General features: G+C 38.8%; 1 protein-coding gene across 1 annotated transcript in view; it reads left to right on the forward strand.

Moving 5' to 3' along the window:
- Positions 1-2,269, forward strand: part of LOC145390907 (uncharacterized) — a 44,138-nt gene extending 41,869 nt beyond the window's left edge. Inside the window, exon 4 of the mRNA XM_080265641.1 lies at positions 1,869-2,269. Within this exon, the coding sequence (XP_080121767.1) occupies positions 1,869-1,942 (74 nt within the window). The 3' untranslated portion in view covers positions 1,943-2,269. The remainder of the gene's footprint in view (positions 1-1,868) is intronic.
- Positions 2,270-22,452: the final 20,183 nt, after the last annotated feature.

Genomic DNA, 22,452 nt, shown 5'->3' on the forward strand with positions numbered 1-22,452 from the left:
TGTGGTACTCCACTAGTCACTTCTTTCCATGATGAGTAGTTTCCTCTTAGTACTGTCCTCATTTCTCTTTTTATGAGAAAGTCTTGCATCCAACAAAACAGTTTGCCTCGAATTCCTCCTTGATGGTACAGCTTCCATAAAAGTCTTTGGTGTGGTACTGTGTCAAAAGCTTTCTCGAAATCTAAATAGATACTGTCCACCCATCCTTCCCTGTCCTGTATTGTGTTTGTTACTCTGTCATAGTAGCTCAACAGATTAGTAACACATGATTTTCCTTTTCTGAAACCAAACTGTCTTTCTGTTATCATACTGTGTTCTTCTAGATGATTTACCCAAGCTTTTCTTATAAGTTTTTCTAATACCTTGCTTACAACACTGGTCAGTGATACTGGTCGGTAGTTGAGAGGATTTTGTCTATTTCTTTTCTTGAATAAGGGGACTATATTTGCTTTTTTCCAAATATCAGGTAGTTTCCCTTGACTCAAGGATTTCTTGAAAATTAAAAATAATGGTTTACTTAACTCCTTTGCACATTCTCGTAACACCCAACATGAAATTTCATCAGGACCACTTGCTTTTCCTCTGTCTAATCTACTAAACTCCTCTTGTATTACTTTTTCTGCTATTTGTATATCTGGTAGTATGTGTGGACATGCGTGTTCCACATATTGCCTCTCAAAATTTTTTTCTTCTGTAAAAACTAATTGGAAATTCTTATTTAGTGCTTCACAAATATCTTTCTCTTGTGTATAAGTGATTCCCTCGTCCGTGATGGATTGTATTATATCTTTTACTTTGGTTTTGCTTCTGCTATAGCTGTAAAACAGCTTTGGTTGATCACTACTTTTATTTATTATATCCTCCTCAAACTGTTTTTGGGCTTCCCTCCTTATTCTTGTATAGTCGTTTCTTGCCTGTTTGTAATTATTATACGCCCTTTCACTATTGTGTCTTCTGTATCTATTCCACAAATCTCTTCTTTCTTTTGATTTTTTACATTCTGTATTGAACCATTTCTGTATTTTCTTATCTGCTTCTTTGTGCTGTGGGATGTACTTCTGGACTCCTATTTCATAAAATTCACAGAATTTTTCATATATAGCATTTAAATCTTGTCCTCTAAGCTCATTTTCCCAATCAACTTCTAAGAAATACTTCTTTAGGTCTTGATAATTTCCCTTTTTATAGTTTAGTCTCTTTTTGTAACTGTCATTGTGTGTGTGTGTGTGTGTGTGTGTGTGTGTGTGTGTGTGTGTGTGTGTTAGTCATTTTTGTTTTAATGATGACTAAACCAAAGGGATATTATTCAGTTCAGAAAATCATCCTTGAGAAATAAAGGTTAATGTTATGAAATGCATGATCAAGGCATAAATTCTTTTATTGATACAATTATTAGAAATCTAGTAATAGTATCATACGTTCCAGCAAACTAGTACATACGTTCATACTATGTCTTAACAATTGCCTTTAACTGACAACGGTAATTTTCTTCATAGTGATAAAATGACATTCTCTGTCACTTGGTATGTTCTTATCTATCCATAAGTCCCGGATGGTGCCGTGCAAAAGTGAAGCTCTAACGACATGTTGGCTGGAGCACAGCAGAGCTTGACTTTTCTTGGCATATTTTTGAAGCTAGTGTACATAACGATAATAACGATGATAATGATGATGGTGACGATCTCTGATTTACATTTTTAAGAATTCTAATCTCAGTACTCCTCTCTCTCTCTCTCTCTCTCTCTCTCTCTCTCTCTCTCTCTCTCTCTCTCTCTCTCTCTCTCTCTCTCTCTCTCTCATATTTTTATTCTATCTTGCCCTATATATATATAAAAAAAAACTTTATACATCATTATTTTTATTTCCAGGATGCCCAACGACAGAGGAGTTCAGTAAAGAGGATGGGAAGGCTACATACCCCATCGAATGCATGATCTTCTAGTCATATATCCCCAACTGACCACCACTTACCACACCTCATGACCACCATCCTCAATATCGCCCATATAAACCCGTGAAGATGCTGATGGAAGACGCCTATTTGTGGTGGCACCGGTATAACCAGGCCGTCCCATTGCGCTTTTATGTAAGCACCCTGCACCTCCTCCCTGTTGACCTAAAAGAGGATGGTGGGCTACGGAAGGGTAACTTTAGCCTGTATTTCACAGAGTTCACGTTTATATGGACCTGGGGTCACAACAACAATACCTTGCATTCTCTTGCAGCTGAACAAAATTAATGGTCTAGTGGTGTTCACCGTAATAGTACATGCATAATATGGTATATATTGTTGGATTTTCCTTTGAAAAGAATCTCATGGCAATGGGTGGAATAAATAAATAATTAAGATAAACATGAGTTTCACTGGGATATTGACTTGGAATACCATATATATATATATATATATATATATATATATATATATATATATATATATATATATATATATATATATATATATATATATATATTATAGATCGATATAGATATAGATAGATATACTATATATATAAATAAAAATATATATATATATATATATATATATTATAGATCGATATAGATATAGATAGATATACTATATATATATATATATAGATCGATATAGATATATATATATATATATATATATATATATATATATATATATATATATATATATATATATATATATATATATATATATATATATATTGTTACGGAACAGAGAAAACTGTCCCGCAAAGTTCCAGGTTCAAAACAAAGAGTTAGGTAAAATTACAAGTTAAAGTTTAATGCTCAAACTAACAACAAAACATTCAGGACTCATAAGGATAATGTAATGGCAAAAAATAGGTTAAATATATGGTTAACTGCAATAGCCTCTATTAACACTAAATTAGCAAGAGTAAATTTATCTAAGTCAGCCCTGTTAAAATGAGATACCAGATAATACTCAGTGAATGCCAGATATATTATTACAGATACAAAATATTATTAATGATGACTGACATAAAAAACCTTACATGAAGTACAAAAACCTGACTAGGCCTAAGAATTAACCTTATGCTACACAGTACAAGAAAAATGCAACAAGAGTTATACTCAAATTACACACAGCTGCTAGATGGCTGGAGACTTCCTGAGCACTCACAGTAATAACAACTGTACAGGGGAGGACAGAGATGTGAGCAAAATGAGGAGTAGATCTAAGTGGCCATTATTGTAGAGACTAAGCTCATTATATAGGGGCCGGCAGAGCTTGATACAACTTGTAAGAAGGACGCGCAAATGAAGCTATAGGGGACAAAGAGTTGACAATCCTGCTCTGAACAACAGAAAGAACGACTTTACTATAACGGTAGAAGGGGGGGAGTGAGGTAGAACACGCTCGTGATCAAACAGGCAGCACACTGTACGTTAGAATTACACAAAGGATGATGAAATCATAGGCTATGTAACACCTCCCCACAAAGAAAAAGGAAATTTACAAAGGAAATTTCTTATTACTCTAAAACAATCTGTCTAAAGTCTAGATAAGCAATCTGCAATAACATTTTCTTTCCCCTTGATATGTTGTATGTCTAATGAATACTCCTGAAGAAGTAGACTCCATCTTGTCAATCTCTGATTTTTATATTTAAACTTACTAAGGAATTTCAGTGGGTTATGATCGGTATAAATGACTATGGGGTCAAAACCAGAACACAAATAAAATGAAAAATGCTGTAAACCCAAAATCAAGGCCAAAAGCTCTTTCTCAATAGTTGAGTAGTTCTTTTGAGGTGGAGTGAACTTCTTACTGTATTAAGATACAGGGTGTTCAATACCCTGATCATCCTCTTGCAGCAAAACAGCCCCAGCTCCTTTATCACTTGCGTCAACAGCCATCTTAAAAGGCTTAGCAAAATTTGGAGTAGCGAGCACTGGCTGACTTAGTAGGATAGATTTAAGTTTGTTGAAAGAGGATTCACAGTTATCGGTCCAGACAAATTCAACTCCCTTTTTCAGTAGGTCTGTAAGTGGTGATACAAGAATTGAGAAGTTAAGAACAAATCTCCTGTAATAACCTACCATTCCCAAAAATCTTTGTAGCTCTTTCCTACTTTTAGGTCTGGGAAGATCACTTTAACCTGAACCTTAGCTCCTGGTGGTGCAACATGTCCATCATCAATTACATACCCAAGGTACTGAACTTTAGCTTGACCAAACTCACACTTTGATAAATTAGCTACAAGATTAGCATGAACCAAACGCTCAAGAAATTTACTGACATGGCATAGGTGATCTTTCCAGTTGTCACTGAAGATTAATACATCATCAATATAAACAACACACCCTGTCAAACCCTCTGTTACAACATTCATGAGCTTCTGAAATGTGGCTGGTGCATTCTTCATACCATATGGCATTACAGAACATGCAAAAGTTTTTCCTAGTGTTACAAAACATGAGATCTCCCTAGCATGTTCAGTCATAGGTACTTGCCAGTATCCCTTTAACAAATCAAACTTACTTATGTACCTAGCCTTTCCGATCTTGTCTATGCAATCTTCCACAAGAGGGAGAGGGTAAGTGTCTGTTTTGGTTATCTGATTAACACGTCTGCAGTCGATGCAAAGCCGCTGTGACCCACCCGGCTTAGGGACCAGAGTGACAGGAGAACTCCATTTGCTCTGACAGGGCTCAATCATCTTGTGGTCCAACAGGTAGCCAAGCTCCTTCTGGATGAGAGGAACTTTCACTGGGTTCACACGGTAAGGAGGCAGTTTAATTGGCTTTGCGTCTCCAACATCGACATCATGCATCAACACAGTGGTTCTTCCTGGAGTGGCACGGAACACTTGCGGGTACTCCTGCAGTAATGCCGAAAACTCCTGCCTTTCCTCGGGAGGTAGATGAGAAAGCTTAGTCTGGAGATCATTCATGATATCAGGATTCTTCCCGAAACTATCACTCAGGCTCATACTGCATGGGAGAGCTTCACTTGCAGACTCGGGTGGAACAGCTACAGTGCAGACTGGATTATTTTCGTCCCGCCTATGATATAACTTTAGCATGTTGATGTGACATAGTTGCTTGTTCTTTCTACGATCTGGTGTGGCGATGACATAGTTGACATCACTGAGTTTCTTCTCCACGAAATAAGGACCACTAAACTTGGCTTTGAAGAGGTTGCCCATGAACCGGTAGCAGAATCAAAACCTGATCTCCTGGCTGAAAGTGGCGTAACCTGGACTTCTTATCATACCAAGTCTTCATCTTCTCCTGAGCAGCTCCTAAATTCTCTCTCGCCAGCTGTAAAGCAGTAGACAGCCGTTTTTTGAACTTCATCACATACTCCAGCAGGTTGACGTCATCTTCCTCCGACAGCCAGCATTCCTTGAGTAACTTAAGGGGTCCTCTTACTTCATGGCCAAACAGTAGTTCAAAAGGTGAGAAGCCCAGTTATTCATTTGGAGATTCTCTTGCGGCAAATACAACAAATGGAAGACCTTTGTCCCAGTCTTTCTGATGTTCCAAACAGTATTTCTTGAGCATCGATTTGAGTGTTTGATGATATCTCTCCAACGCTCCTTGGGTCTGGGGATGGTAAGCTGAAGACGTGATCTGGGTGATGCCCAACTCTTTCAGAGACTGCTTGAAAACATTTGACATGAAATTACTTCCCCGGTCGGACTGTACCTCCTTGGGTAGACCAGACTTTGTGAAGAACCCTAGCATTTCCTTAACCACGTTCTTTGCTGAGATATTTCTAAGTGGAATGGCTTCAGGATAACGAGTAGCCATTTCAATCAGGGTCAACACATTAGAAAATCCTGAAGAAGTCTTAGGAAGAGGGCCCATAATATCCACCAACACACGGGTGAATGGCGCCTCAAAAGGAGAAATGGGAACTAGAGGTGCAGCCTTTTCGGTCTGATTACACTTCCCCACAACTTGACAGGTGTGACAAGACTTACAATACCAGGAAACATCCCTGAAGATACCTGGCCAGTAGAAGTGTTTCAAAATGCGTGCCACAGTCTTCCTCACTCCAAGGTGTCCTGCCAAACTGGAATCATGAGCCACTCTAACGATATCCTGCCTACAAACACGAGGGATGACAATTTGTTGTACAACCTCCCATTCACAGTCGGCTGATGCTGTTGGGGGTCTCCACTTCCTCATAAGTACTCCTGACTTTATATAATAACAAGTCGAAGCACCGGCTGACTCTTCCTCACAGCAAGCGGAGTTAGCTAGACCTTTCAACTCAGGGTCAGCAACCTGCAACTCAACCAACTCTTGACGAGACAAATTATCAACACTACGGGGCACTGCATTATCTGGTGAGTGGTCCAAATTAGCAAGAAAAGTGTCAGCTAAGATAACATCATCATCATCATCATTATCCTCTAAATCACCAGTAACTTTAGACTTAGCCCTAGTGACAGCACATGCAGGGAACACATCAGGGACATCACAATCCTGGGCCGCAGCCACTGGCTCACTAGACAACTCAGGAGCTGGACACACTTGACTTCCACCAATATCATTTCCAAGTAAGAAAGTTACACCTGACATTGGGAGTGTCTCAACCAACCAAACCATAAAGGAACCATTAACAAAACCAGACTCTAAATTCACTCTGCACAGAGGGACAGAGAAGTAATTATTCCCTACACCTTGTAAGATTACAGTTTCATCAGAGGAATTAACATTAGAGCCTAGAACACTGGTCAGCATAAGGGATTGGCAAGCACCTGTATCACGATATATTTTAACTGATTTCCTGTCATTACTGTCCAGAGGACTGACAAAACCATCAGACAGGAAATTAGCACATGAACTCTTGAGAGTGTCACCGACGTTACTGCTCAAAAGAGGAGCTCCATCATGAGAATTTAAGTTACCCCTCAAAGCAGGTTCAGTTAACTCAGTTAAAGAATTCTGGGAACTCTCAAGAGTGGACACTAGACCAATTGACTGAATATTTAAAGACTCCTTTTTGTTCACATCACGCTGTCTCCTGAAATATTTCTCCGTAGTATGACCAAGCTTACTACAATAAGTACATTTACTTTTCTGAAATCTAGAGGTGAAGCTGGTATTTACTTCCTGAGAAACATCATCTTTATTCTCTTTCCTGTTACCTGTACTCTGAGTAGAGGCAACGTACTTACTCTCAGCTTTCCCTTTTTCTTTAGAATATCTCTTGTGAGTGAGAACATACTCATCAGCTAAAACTGCAGCATCAGACAAATTATCTATTCTTCTCTCATCAAGATATAGGCTTACATCTTTACTAATACACCTTTTGAAGTCCTCCAGCAAAATCATCTGCTTAAATTTACCAAAATCAGAATCCACATTCTTAGAATTTAACCACTGCTCTAACAGATCTTCTTTGATTTTTGCATACTCAACATGGGATTGCTTATCTTGCTTGTAAGTTGTCCTAAATTTTACTCTATAGGCTTCAGGAACAAGCTCATAGGCCTTAAGAATCAAGCTCTTAACTACATCATAATTATCACATTGATCCTGAGACAAAGATGCATAAGTTACTTGAGCTTTACCGGTGAGAATAGTTTGAAGGAGTACTGGCCAATACTTTTTGGGCCAATTAAAACCTGTAGCTACCCTCTCAAACAACTGAAAATACTTGGTTAAATCAGATTCATTAAAAGGAGGGACAAGTTTAACATTTTTAGCCACATCAAAATCATCAAAGCTAGATGATCCAGTTCCACCTTGTTTCATGCGATACTCATGGTCTGCCTGAATCCTAGCAAGTTCAATTTGTGCCTGAGCCTGTACCTGTGCCTCTTGAATACGAGCATTTGCCTGAAATTCAGCCTCCTGAATACGAGCCTGAGACTCCGCCTCCTTAGCCTGAGACTCAGCCTCCTTAGCACGTGCTTGAAATTCAGCCTCCTTAACACGAGCCTCCTGCAGGGCTAGCTGTAACTTAGCTAATTCAATCAGCGTTTGCTCATTTGGAGGAGTTACATTAAACAAGCTTTTATTAATCATGCCAACAATTTGATCTTTAGAATGATGAGAGTGAACTGCAATTCCCAATTGTTGAGCAACAAGCTTAAGTTCATTCTTTGTTCTGTTTTCTACATCACACACTGTTCGCACATTCGACAAAAAATCTTTGGCTTCATCAAGCGTAGTAATAGTAGACATCATGAATAAATCACAGTCACAAAATATCAAGCAATATCCTTATGATAATATCCTCAATATCCTGGTAAGAGGTCCCCAAATTTATGTTACGGAACAGAGAAAACTGTCCCGCAAAGTTCCAGGTTCAAAACAAAGAGTTAGGTAAAATTACAAGTTAAAGTTTAATGCTCAAACTAACAACAAAACATTCAGGACTCATAAGGATAATGTAATGGCAAAAAACAGGTTAAATATATGGTTAACTGCAATAGCCTCTATTAACACTAAATTAGCAAGAGTAAATTTATCTAAGTCAGCCCTGTTAAAATGAGATACCAGATAATACTCAGTGAATGCCAAATATATTATTACAGATACAAAATATTATTAATGATGACTGACATAAAGAACCTTAGATGAATTACAAAAACCTCACTAGGCCTATGAATTAACCTTATGCTACACAGTACAAGAAAAATGCAACAAGAGTTATACTCAAATTACACACAGCTGCTAGATGGCTGGAGACTTCCTGAGCACTCACAGTAATAACAACTGTACAGGGGAGGACAGAGATGTGAGCAAAATGAGGAGTAGATCTAAGTGGCCATTAATGTAGAGACTGAGCTCATTATATAGGGGCCGGCAGAGCTTGATACAACTTGTAAGAAGGACGCACAAATGAAGCTATAGGGGACAAAGAGTTGACAATCCTGCTCTGAACAACAGAAAGAACGACTTACTCTACTATAACGGTAGAAGGGGGGGAGTGAGGTAGAACATGCTCGTGATCAAACAGGCAGCACACTGTACGTTAGAATTACACAAAGGATGATGAAATCATAGGCTATGTAACAATATATATATATATATATATATATATATATATATATATATATATATATATATATATATATATATATATATATATATATATATATTAAGAACATCGATAGATGTCATATGTCATTCACAGCAGTAGCCTTTGTATAATCTAGTGCACACTGAGTTATGTATAGTTATGTATACATAGCATTTTACTCTTTATATAATTAACTCCACGTTGGTGTATATGAATGTATAAAAATAAATAAATTAATAATATTTTAATGCCAGTTTATAAGAACATTCAGTATGATTTTTTTTCTTTTCTTGCTACCACAAAATGATTATTGTTACTTACGGAGAGACAGTATAATGTGAGAGGATTACTGTTGTTACTGTTGTTGTGGCTCCACACTTATCTGAACATGCAGTGGACTGGAGGCAAAAGTTACCCTTTTCCCGCAGTTCACCATCTTCCTTTCGGAGGACAGCTAGTGAGTGGTGTTTATATGACCAGGCAGCATAATCGTCCATCCATATCTGTGCCATCATGTGCTGTTGCCCTTCCGCAACACTGCTAGAAATTAACCCCTTCACTACGAGGGCTTCCTAAAGCCTAAGAACATCGTCTATAGCAGAGCTGTCAAACTGGCGGCCCGAGGGTCACATGTGGCCTTCAAAGAGCAAAAGAGTGGCCCGCGATGACAAGAAAAAATGAAAATAACAAAAGGAAAATCCCATTAAATTTGTCATATGATCAAATGAACAAATATAACAGCATCTGTGAAGTATTTATTGATTTTTTGATTTATAAAAATATCATTTAAGTAATTTATTGAACAAATGTGAAGAAACTTTTACTATCAATAATTTCAAGCAGAAGTCAATGCCACTGTAACGATTAGAAAGCGTGCCTAACTTCTCCGAACGTTTGAATGGGCTGCAGCTTTGCCGTGTTATGTATTACAGTTTAGGTAGACTTGGCCCTCAGATGATCAACAAAACTATGTGTGAACCTTGGGAAGAACTGAGTTTGACACCACTTGTCTAGGGGTAACAGGAATGAAATGCTAAAAAGCGTCATTGCATTGGAATGGTCAAAATTTAATTTTGTAATTTTGTCTGCTACATTCTTCAGTACAATGACATTTACTGTATTCTGTTTCCATGCTATGTACTTCCGGTCTATTTTATCTACAATGGGAAAGACTTCACCTAATAAATGACAAAATTATTACAATCTTTTACCTTGACTTGCCACTCCAGAGTTGGATAAAATTATATGACACACACACACACACACACACACACACAGACTGATGAGAAAATTTCCTGTAAGCCGTAGACAACTTTGTTATCGTTTGAGGTGTAGGATACAAACATACATATATCAAAATATCTATATCTATATATATCTATCTGTCTAGCTAGCTATATATATATATATTTAATGCAAAGAAGAAGTAACCAAAGGCCAGGGGCCTGCAAATTGCTTCCTCCAAGAGAAAAAAAAAAAAAAAAAAAAAAAAAAAAACAGACGGCCAAATTCAGACTCCGTTCCTTCTTTGCCCCTGCACAATTGTTAACTCTATACAGGGGTTTTATCCGCCCCTGTGTGGAGTACAACTCTCATGTGTGGGGAGGCTCCCCACATACAGCTCTTCTCAATAGGGTGGAGTCAAAGGCTTTTCGTCTCATTAACTCTCCTCCTCTTACGGACTCCCTTCAACCTCTGTTTCTTCGCCGCGCTGTTGCATCTTTATCTCTTTTCTATCGCTACTTCAATGGTCACTGCTCCTCTGAACTGTCTGCATGTATTCCTCCACCTCTACGACGGGCGCGTAGCACCCGTCTAGCAGCAAACTCTCATCCCTTTTCTCTCCAACTCTCTAATGCGAGTTAACCGTTACTCCCGGTCCTTCATTTATGCAAAAGGTCAGCTCTGGATCTGTCTCCCTCTGTCTGTATTTCCTACTTCCTGTGATCTCCAGTCTTTCAAACGCAGTGTGTCCACGCATCTCGAAATGATCGGATCTTGAATTTGGCTCTCTTTTGTATTTTGTTTTTCTGTTGGAGGGAACAGTTATTGCGGGCTCGTGGCCTTTGGTTCGTTCTTTCTCACATTTAAAAAAAAAAATCAGGATTCGTTCATTTCGAAATGCCTGGACACATTGCGTTTGAAAGACTGGAGATCGTGGGCAGTAAAAAAAAAAAAAAAAAAAAAAAAAAAAAAAAAAAAAAGACAGGGAGTCAGTTCCAGGGTTGACTTGTGGCATACATGAAGGACTGGGAGTAGCGGTTAACTCTTGCATTAGATTGTTGGACAGAAAAGGGATGAAAGTTTGTTGCTAGACGGGTGCTTCTAGCCCTCCGTGGTGGTGGAGGGATGCAAATAGTGTGTGTGTGTGTGTGTGTGTGTGTGTGTGTGTGTGTGTGTGACCGCAGGAGAAATTAAAGCAAGAGACTGTAAGTAGTTTCGTATATTACATCTTCCAACAGAGTGACTGTAATTACGAGCAAGCGAGAAGCTAGCGAAGGAAGTTTGTTGTCAGTTAAGTTTGGGCGTCACTGCCCGACCCTACCGTCACGTTAAGTAGAAGCTAATAACTTGGCTCCTATGTGAATTAGAGTTGGAATTATTTCTGCATGTTATTCATTCTTTCAATAAATTCGATTATCAGCTAGAAACTTATCCTTAAAGGCGTTGGAACCCCTTGGAATCTCTAGTTTTCCAAGGGAGTGTTTGGCTCTAATCAGTGAACGGTTCAGTTACGGAATCAAATGAAATATGATTTTCCGTCGTAACGTTTTTTTATCTTTCTTGGCATCAAGTCTAGCAATTAAATATCGGAGACTCCGCCCATAAGTATACATTAACGCTCTTCTTATGTTTTGATGGTGAAATCACCAAGGGAAAACACCCATTTGGCCTTAATCATCTCATCAATAAGCAACTCTTTTTTTTTTTTTAAGTTTCTTCGCCACGGCAGGTTGGTAGCGGAGATTGCTTGTGTGTGTGTGTGTGTGTGTGTGTGTGTGTGTGTGTGTGTGTGTGTGTTCTTACCTAATTGAATCTTTACAGGAATGAGTCAAGCTCGTACTGTCCCGTGTATTAAACCATATTTATCGTACATATCCTTAAATTTGTGAATTGTTTTGGCACAAACTATTTCATTCGGTAGTGCATTCCACTGATCAATTGCTCTATTTGGGAAACTAAATTTCATTTCGTCTTTATCACCTCTCTTTTTATGCAGTTTTTTGCAGTGTCCTCTTACTGATGCTTCCCCATACGTTAAGTAATCATTTATGTCAATTTTCTCCTTCCCTGATATGCATTTATATAGCATAATCATGTCACCTCTTTTCCTTCTCTCCTGTAGTGTTGGTAGATTCAGTTTATTTAGTCTTTCTTCGTAGCTTAGATCCCTTAAGCTTGGTACCCATCTTGTAGCGGCCCTTTGAACTTTTTCAACCTTGTCTATGTGTTTTTTGAGATGAGGACTCCAGACTACTGATGCATACTCCAGGGTTGGTCTGATGAATGATGTTATTATCTTTCTTAGCATGTCTTCATTTATGTATGTGAATGCTATTCTCATATTTGCAAGCAGTGTATACATGTTCCGTACCTTCTCACTGATGTGGTCAGCCGGAGATAGTCTGTTATTGATTATCACACCTAAGTCCTTCTCTCTTTCTGCTGTGTGTAGGGTTTTATTTCCTAATGTATAATCCCAGTCAGGTCTTTTTCCACTCTTACCAAACTTGATTACATGACACTTTTCCACATTGATTTCCATTTGCCATGTACTACTCCATTCATGAAGTTTATTTAATTCTTTTTGTAGCTCGTTACAAGAGTCTGTGTTAGTAATTCTCCTTTGTATTTTTGCATCATCTGCAAACATATTTAGATAACTTTCATTTCCAGTGTTACTGTCTATCTCATTTATATACACTAAAAACATGATTGGTGCCAGCACTGAGCCCTGTGGTACGCTACTAGTCACTTCTTTCCATGATGAGTAATTTCCCATTAGTACCGTTCTCATTTCTCTTTTCATGAGAAAATCTTGCATCCAACCATACAGATTGCCTCAAATTCCTCCTTGATGGTACAGTTTCCATAAAAATCTTTGGTGTGGTACTGTGTCAAATGCTTTCTTGAAATCTAAATAGATACTGTCCACCCATCCTTCTCTTTCCTGTAATGTGTCTGTTACTCTGTCATAGTAGCTCAACAGATTAATAACACATGATTTTCCTTTTCTGAAACCAAACTCTCTTTCTGTTATCATACTGTGTTCTTCTAGGTGATTTACCCAAGCTTTTCTTATAAGCTTTTCTAATACCTTGCTTACAACACTGGTTAACGATACTGGTCGGTAGTTAAGTGGATTTTGTCTACTCCCTTTCTTATATAAGGGAACAATGTTTGCTTTCTTCCAAATATCAGGTAGTTTACCTTGACTCATGGATTTATTGAAAATTAAAAATAATGGTTTACTTAACTCCTTTGGACATTCACGTTGCACCCAACGTAAAATTTCATCAGGACCATTTGCCTTTCCTTTGTGTAATTTACTTAGCTCCTCCTGTATTTCTTTTTCTGATGTTTGTATATCTGGTAGTATGTGTGGGCATGCATGTTCCACATAATCCCTCTCAAAATTTTTGTCCTCTGTAAAAACTGATTAGAAATTTTTGTTTAGTGATTCACAAATATCCTTCTCTTGTGTATAGGTGATTCCATTGTCCGCGATGGATTGTATTTTATCTTTTACTTTGGTTTTTCTTCTAATGTAGCTGTAAAATAGCTTTGGTTGATCACTACTTTTATTTATGATATCCTCCTCAAACTGTTTTTGGCCTTCCCTCCTTATTCTTGTATAATCGTTTCTTGCCTGTTTGTAATTATTATATGCCCTTTCACTATTATGTCTTCTGTATCTATTCCACAACAAATCTTTTTTCTTTTGATTTTTTTCACTCTGTATTGAACCATTTCTTTATTTTCTTTTCTGCTTCTTTGTTCTGTGGGATGTACTTCTTGACTCCTATTTCGTAAAGTTCACAGAATTTTTCATATATAGCATTTAAATCTTGTCCTCTAAGCTCCTTTTCCCAAGCAATGTCTAAGAAGTATTTCTTTAGGTCATGATACTTTCCCTTTTTATAGTTTAGGCTCTTTTTGTAACTTTCATTGCTGTTATCTATGTCATATGCAATCCTGAAATTGCAATTTAGTACTGCATGGTCGCTTTTGCCAAATGGAGAGTGATATATTAAATTGTCAATATCGTTTTCTTGCCTCTAAGCTCCTTTTCCCAAGCAATTTCTAAGAAGTGTGTGTGTGTGTGTGTGTGTGTGTGTGTGTGTGTGTGTACATTATATACAGCATCTTAGTTTTGTATGTAGGGCATAGAGATGTGTAACAATTGAGTTTTGAACATTTTATGAGCCCTGGAGGATCACACAAAATGTGCATCGATTTTTCTATGCATTAAAAAGATGAGATCAGTAGTTCCTAGACTTCCAGAGAAAAATGAGAATTAAAACGATAACTTCATTAGCATTTTCAGCATCATGAACGTTTCTGTGCATGAATTTTTCATGTGCATTAAGAGGGAACGTCGCAGTCTTCGCAGTTATATATTCTCAATTTTCGGCTGTGTTGGGGTTTGGTGTGGTGATAACACTATGTGGACCAGACAAGTATGAAGCCTGAAAACATGCTTTACCTCACTGAACTTTGGGTCCTCATGGGAATCAAGAGGATATGGCTGGACAAGGAAAATGACAATGATGTTGCAGGTCTGTGCATGGTCTTTAGATCATGTAAAGTTATTATGAAGATAATTATGCCAGTTTAATCATTGTTTCGTATCATAGCAAAACTTGACTAGATCTGACGTGGTTTTGAGACAATGTAATAGAAACTACTTATGGCGTTTGTACCATTCCCATCAAGAGGAGTTTTGCATATCTTAGGTGAACACATGTAGCGAAACCTCTGCTCTGTTGACTACCGAATGTTTTTTTTTTTTTTTTTTTTTCACGAATATTATACTTCTGTTCTCCATGACTATAATCTATGTTTCTCAGCAGCAGCATTTTTCCTTATGCGTATTGAAATCAGCAATAATGAATGTTTTACTCTTGCATCTCAGTTGTATTTTTGATTTGGTATACGTGTTATCTGTGAAGTGAAGCAGTAGTGGACTATTTTTCTTCAGTTTTGACATTAAAAATCTGACATTGTGGAGTATTTCTTATCAAATTAATGGCCAATACCCTTTAGCTAGGGTCAAAGGTAACAAAACGAGAATCACTACACGCAGTCATCCCAATTCTATGTGGGCCAGGAGAGAGTCAGCCACGTCTTGCGGGGACCTTCCCCTTCGCCTTATGCATCGGGTGTGTAAGTATTGCTGCAATATTTTTATAATTTTATTTTCATATGCAAAGTTATTATTCTTATCCCCAAACTCACTTATCAAGTGAGGAAGCGAGCAATTAGTTACATTGGTCAGTACAATTCTTGAACATGATTTCGCAGTGCCTTTAGACTTCAAACTTCGAATACCGGTACTTCCAGCAAACCCTGTGTTAAGCAGAACATCAGATATAGTACAAGTCCCAGTTGCAACAGGAAAATCCGTAATTCACTTGCAAGATCATAAAATTTTATCATACTTTCAAGAAAGTGTTAAGTGCAGTCTGAAATGCATGGTCATTATTTTACACATCTGACTGCTCAAATTTCTTTCTATCGTGCTATAACAATGCTCATCAGTCTCAATGAGTGTGGCCTTCATGACCGGATTTAGAATGGTGAGGCCCGTAAGCTACTAGAAGCTGTTGAGGCCCCCTCTGACAGTTGTTGACGGAGAATAATGTTGTGTAACAACTGAATTTGACAAGAAAGTCTTGAAGTTGCATACCAAATCCGTGCAGAATGGGTTAAGTAAGATAAACCATTGCTTACATATAAGTTATAATAATACTGTAACATATAAAAAAAAATTTTGAGAGGTCCCTTCAGACCGTGAGGCCCAAGCTGTAGTTTGTTTAGCTTATGCCTAAATCTGCGGTGATGGCCATAAATATATTGCCTCCACTCCACTCTGTTCTCTTCCATCAGACGAACCTCCCTTTAACTCGCACCGTTCATATTTCTCTTCACCCCATCCCTCTGCCTCCTTCTCGGTCTACTTCCACCTCCACTTAATTATACACTTCCTAGTCAGCCGGTCATTTGATATTCTCTCCACATGGCCAACCATCCCAGACGACTTCTAACTCTTTCGAGCACATGCACTTCGAAACCACAACGCTCATTTCTGTGTACATGAAACTAACTGCCACACTTCCTATTACTCTTGGTCCAATTGTCAACATTTCATTAGAATCTCAGGCAGTCTCGATAAAAAAATATAAAAAAATGCCCATTCAGTGGGTATTTTACGCATCAGGTGTTTCGAACGCACATAAGGAGACCAGCCATTCTGATCAAAACTAGTTCGCTTAGAAAAGAATCTGATTAGTCTGTGATAGTCTGAAGAATCTCCAAATATACTGTTAATCGCAGTCATATCGTCATTACCGATATATTGTATTTAGAGCCAGATCTAGCACATTGGAAAAGGGTGAAGGGGTGACTCCTAGCAGAACTATCGCTTAATTCGCTTAAACAATGGAAAATATACGTGTATTCCTGCATTCTTATATGCTACCAAATCCTTTTTTTTTTTTTTTTTTCATCAGAATGATTCTGTGATAACATTTTTGGGTAAGACATTAACTGCAGTTATTTGAGCAAATACCGTTGCTTTTATTATATATAGTTATTGGCCTCCCGAAATAGGGGAATGGGTGGGAGGGGAGGGGTAGTATGCTTCCCAGGCCCTCCCGCTCCCTCGCAAATCCGTGCTCGATAAAAGTTTTGAGTTTCCAACTTCCCAACATATGACGAAACGTTATTTTTTTTTTTTAATGCGAGGAAGAAGGAACCAAAGGCCATGAGCCCGCAATAACAGTTCCGTCCAAGAGAAAAAACAAAACACAAGACAGAGAGTCAAATTCAAAATCCAATAATTTCGAGATGTCTGGACACACTGCGTTTGAAAGACTGGAGATCATAGGAAGCAGGAAATACAGACAGAGGGAGACAGTTCCAGAGTTGAACTGTTACATAAATGAAGGACTGGGAATAACGGTTAACTCTTGCATTAGAGAGTTGGACAGAAAAGGGATGAGAGTTTGCTGCTAAACGGGTGCTACGCGGCCGTCGTAGAGGTGGAGGAATGCATGCAGACATTTCAGAGGAGCGGTGACCATTGAAGTAGCGACAGAAAAAAGATAAAGATGCAACAGTGCGGCGAAGAGACAAAGGTTGCAGGGAGTCAGTAAGAGGAGGGGAGTTAATGAGACGAAAAGCCTTTAATCCCCGTTGATCAGTAATGACTCGTTTGGGGAAAAAAAATCTTTTGTTCTAATTCACAATTTTAATGTCACTTCATAGAATTCGTTGCACATTTCCCTAAGTGTATATTCCACACATTACAACTCAGTGCCCTCTTGTTCCTTCTACACATTACAACTCAGTGGTCTTTTGTTCCACAAATTACAACCCACTGACCTCTTGTTCCACTCATTACAACTCAGTGGCCTCTTGTTCCACACATTTAAACTCAGTGACCTCTTGTATGTTGCTGAGACAATGCCTGTCGATATTATTGTAACATATATGTCATGGAAGAGAACGTGCAGTGCAATGCGGAAGACGTAGGGGAATTACCCGTGGGATGCAATGGTTCCAGCAGGAAGGTGCCACCCCACACACTTCAAACCAAACGTTGATGTGACTGCGGCAATGATTCGGGGATCAACTGATCAGTAGATGTGACACTCACCCAGCCTGAATTCCCCGGAGTCCTATCTGTGGGGTTATCTGAAGGATCATGTTTATGAAAACCATTCCCTGACAATCACAGCCCTGAAAACAGAAATCTCGGCCAACATCAGAGGTATCCCAAGAGAGGAGTGTGTCCACATAATTGACTATTTCGCATTCAGGTGTCCCAGCAACGTCCAGGTGGTCACTTGGAGCACATTTGGGAAAAATTGAAAAAAAACAGACCATTCGAACTGCAGAACAAGCTTTCAGGATAGTTTTATTACCAACTCAGCTAAACATGAATGCAAAGATAATGCAAATTTCTTAACAGTTGTATAAATGACACAACTTTTATGGATTGCATTCATTTTGGGTCACCCTGTCATGGCCAAGGGAGAGACAAAGTGAAGTCGATTATTCACTGAGAATGTAGGATACATTTTCAAGAATCTGGTGAGCTAGAGGTTATAACTTCCGAGATGTGTGTTGGATTCAGGAATGGCGAGATTAGATGATCATGTGATTTGGGCTTAAGGACAGGCCTAAAATCATGAGTTTGCGAATAATTTTTGAGGTTGTGGGTTTTTGAGACTGTGGGTTCAGAGAGGTGCATTTTAGTTTGTGTGTTCAAAGTTAAGTGTGCATTCACTTGGATATATATGAGTTTCATGGATGTTTGTTGTTCAGCCTTCAAAGAGAGTTCAGGGGTATGACTTTAGCTGCAGGGTTTTGGTAATGAAATCAAAACTGTTTGTGGGTTATAGGGTGGGGTGGGGTTCAGTCTATTTGCTTTGGCTGTTGATTCAGATATGAATTGAATTCAACTGAGAGTGAGGTTTTGCGTCATGACTGAATGTGGGTTCAGTTGTGTGTCTGGACTGTCTTAGGATTTGTGGTGTGGTGATGAGACTAAAAAAGTGGATGCAGGGTCAACTGATGACTGTGAGTTGAAATAGTTGCGAGTGGTTGAAAATGCTGTGGGGGCTTCAAATGGGAGCACGGGGTTCAGACTGGTACTTACAGGGTAAATGTGTGTGTAGGTATTCAAATGAAATTGTAGGTCAAATACGTGCATGGGGGTTGAAAGTGTGATAGTATGATGATGAATGTGCTAGGAATTCCAGATGGGTGAGTGGAATTAAAATGAGTGTATGGAGGTTACAGTGTGGTGGTTAATTTTGGAGGGTTTACAGATGAATAAAGGAAGGTAAAAGAAAAAAAAAAATCATACATCAGATTACAAGTGTCCTCCATTCGTAAAAAATTCGTAAAGTTGGACTTGAACAGCTGTAGGTTAACGTTAGGGGGGAAAGCTATTCTGGGGAAGCGAGTTCCAAAGAGATGTAGTTCGAGCAATAAAAGAATTCTGTTAGGCAGAAGTTCTGCAATATGACAGTGTGACGGCACAGTCATGAGTGCTACCAGATGCCCGTCTTGCACAGATGAATGCATGGAGAGGTGGCACAATGGATGCAACTTCGTCTGAGCTTTTGCCACAAAAGTATCGATTAAACAATGCAAGGGACGCAACATTCCTTCTTACTTGTAGGGGAGGTAGTTCATTTATAACTGCCGGAGTAATAATATATCTTACAACTTTGTTTTGTGTTTTATCCAGATGTTTCAGTGCAACCTCTCCATATCCACTCCACAAGGGTGAGCAATATTCCAGCTCACAGAGCACATGATTTGTAAGTTATAAGTAACTGCTCGTCAATGAAGAAGTTGTGGATTCCGCACAATAATCCAAGTTACTCTGAAGCGGTTTACCAAGTGATCTAACATGAGAGGTCCAGTTGAGAATAACGATATGTGAAGCACCGAGAATTTCAACACTTTTCGAGACAGGAATATTAGCAGCACTGAAGGTAATATAGGAATCAGGCAATATATGTCTATTAGTAAACTGTATGTGAGCATATCTGGTTGTCCTAGCATTCAATGAGACAATGTTCTTTTGTCCCTATTCAGTGATCTTGTATAAGTCTTGGTTTAGGGAGATTGCTATACTAGAGCTGCGAGTTATAGATATTAAACTTACTGAATGGGTGTTTAAGTTTGAAGGAACTGTGGAGCATTAAGTCATCTGCATCTGCGTGAATGGTATTATGGGTGATATATATCATTAATATTAATCCTCCTCAGATAAACGTACAGTTTCGCATACAATTCAGGTAAACCTGGATCTGTCAGACCCAGCATAATAAGAATACTGTAATGTCGCACAAGCTTCATTTAATGAATTCCTGAATATCCTACAATATATTAGGTCGTATCAATAACAGAATTAAGTAAAAGTTTTGATTTACTTAACTCTACATATTAGAAGAAATAAAAAAAACTGCCAAACTTTTTTTTTTTTTTTTTCAGTAGCCATACAAGAAAACAAAGAACATTGTGAGCCTAGCACTTTGTCACAACTTGAGGAATTGAGGTCCTAGTGGATCCCACACAGCATAAAAACAACCTGCAAACTAGGAGTAAATGAACTCCCTCCCTCCTCAGGTACACCTGGGTTCCAAAACCCGACATGCAATTCTGAGTGATATAGAGTAAAAACAGAAAGATACACAAAAGTAACCCCCATACACTTTGCATGGGGACAAGTTAGGAAGCTATTGAGAAGGATGGAGATCCCAGGCATATATAAGTAATTGAATTACAGCATTGCACAAATCGACCGGGTCTGTCAGACCCAGATTTCCTGAGGAGGGTTAATTAAGAATAGGGTTGGAGCCAGAACTGGTCCTTGTGGCACGCCGGCACTAATCGAGAGGAAATTGGAATATACATTATCTACTTTTACTCCTATCGTTCCGTTGCTGGTACATGAGCAAATCAGTGGAACAAAAGATGATAGGCCATAGCAAAGGACTTTCAATAGCATCGAATGGTGTCACACTCTCTCAAAAGCTTTAAAAATGTCAAGGGCTACTGCATGGGTTTCTCCATGTTGGTCACTTGACCCATGGATAGTATGAGTCAAGATACTAAGTATATCAACAGTCGATCTTTTGTGGCAAAATCCAAGCAATCTGCCACTAAGAACGTTATTGGAATCAAGATGATTAACTATGTGTTTTATACTACAATCTCAAATACTTTCTTAAGAGTAGATGTCATTGCTACTGGTCTGTAATTAGAGGGATCAGAGGAGCTTTCATTCTTTGGGAGTGGGTGGATATTAGCTTCTTTCCAAGAATTTAGGGAATGCAAAAGTAGGTATGCATACTTTGAATAATTTAGCTAGACCAGAAGCACACACACACACACACACACACACACACACACACACACACACACACACACACACACACACACACATCACTTGACTGCGGCCGGGAGGGCCCTGAGCCTCCAGACCTACCCTACCGGTGGTGGCAATCCAAGGCACCACCGAATTTGCTGATTTTACTGCAGCAGCCATTGCCAAGAGGGGGTGGAAATAGACGTCGTGATGTCTAATGTGTATGTAGTGTGGTGTAGACAGTTGGAGGTAGAGGTATTATGGAAGTATGCTGGCCTAATCACTGCATTAATGAAAACACGAAAATGTTCAGCAAAGGGAAGTGGTAAGGAACAGGTCCTGATGGCTAATGAAACGGGATTTCCAGCTCTCCCTATCACCAGCTTGCCAATTACCTCTGGCGTACCGCCCTGTTCGACTGGTGCTGCAGTCTACTATGGTGATTCAGTTTGGTAATTCAGTCTGGTGAATCAGTTTGTTAACTGAGTCTGGTGATTCTGATATATGTGTTTGAATTTCAAAAGGGTGTGTATGGGGCACATGAATTTGCGTTAGTTCAGACTTGGTTGTCGGGGAAATGCGTATGGAGCTCAATTGGATGTTTAAGGAGTTAAGACTTGTGTATCAGGATTCAAATTGGTGTGTTGGAGTTGAAAAGACTATGAAACTCAAAGGTATCTGATGGTTCAAGTTGCGGTATGGAGGCTCCAATGGATGTAGGTTCAAATATGGGGGGTTCTAATGGCTATGGGGTTCAAATAGGTGTGGGATACAAATGGGTTTGTGGAGGTTTAGTAGGGTTTGGGGTGAAAAGGGTCTTTGGGAGTTGATACTGGAGTGGGATCGGAGTGGGATAATCGGGTAGGGGTACAGAGAAGCATGATAAGCAGACTTTATATATATATATATATATATATATATATATATATATATATATATATATATATATATATATATATATATATATTGTTACATAGCCTATGATTTCATCATCCTTTGTGTAATCTTAACGCACAGTATGCTGCATGTTTGATCACGAGCGTGTTCTGCCTCAGTCCCCCCCCCTTCTACCGTTATAGTAGAGTAAGTCGTTCTTCCTGTTGTTCAGAGCAGGATTGTCAACTCTTTGTCCCCATGGCTTCATTTGCGCGTCCTTCTTACAAGTTGTATCAAGCTCTGCTGGCCCCTATATAATGAGCTCAGTCTCTGCATCATTGCCACTTAGATCTGCTCCTCATTTTGTTCACATCTCTGTCCTCCCCTGTACAGTTATTGTTGTGAGTGCTCAGGAAGCCTCCAACCATCTAGCAGCTGTGTGATTTGAGTATAACTGTTGTTGCATTTT

Source organism: Coenobita brevimanus, chromosome 16, assembly GCF_032717465.1.
Source record: "Coenobita brevimanus isolate Jiangsu-jjx chromosome 16, ASM3271746v2, whole genome shotgun sequence".
NCBI classification, from domain to species: Eukaryota; Metazoa; Arthropoda; class Malacostraca; order Decapoda; family Coenobitidae; genus Coenobita; species Coenobita brevimanus.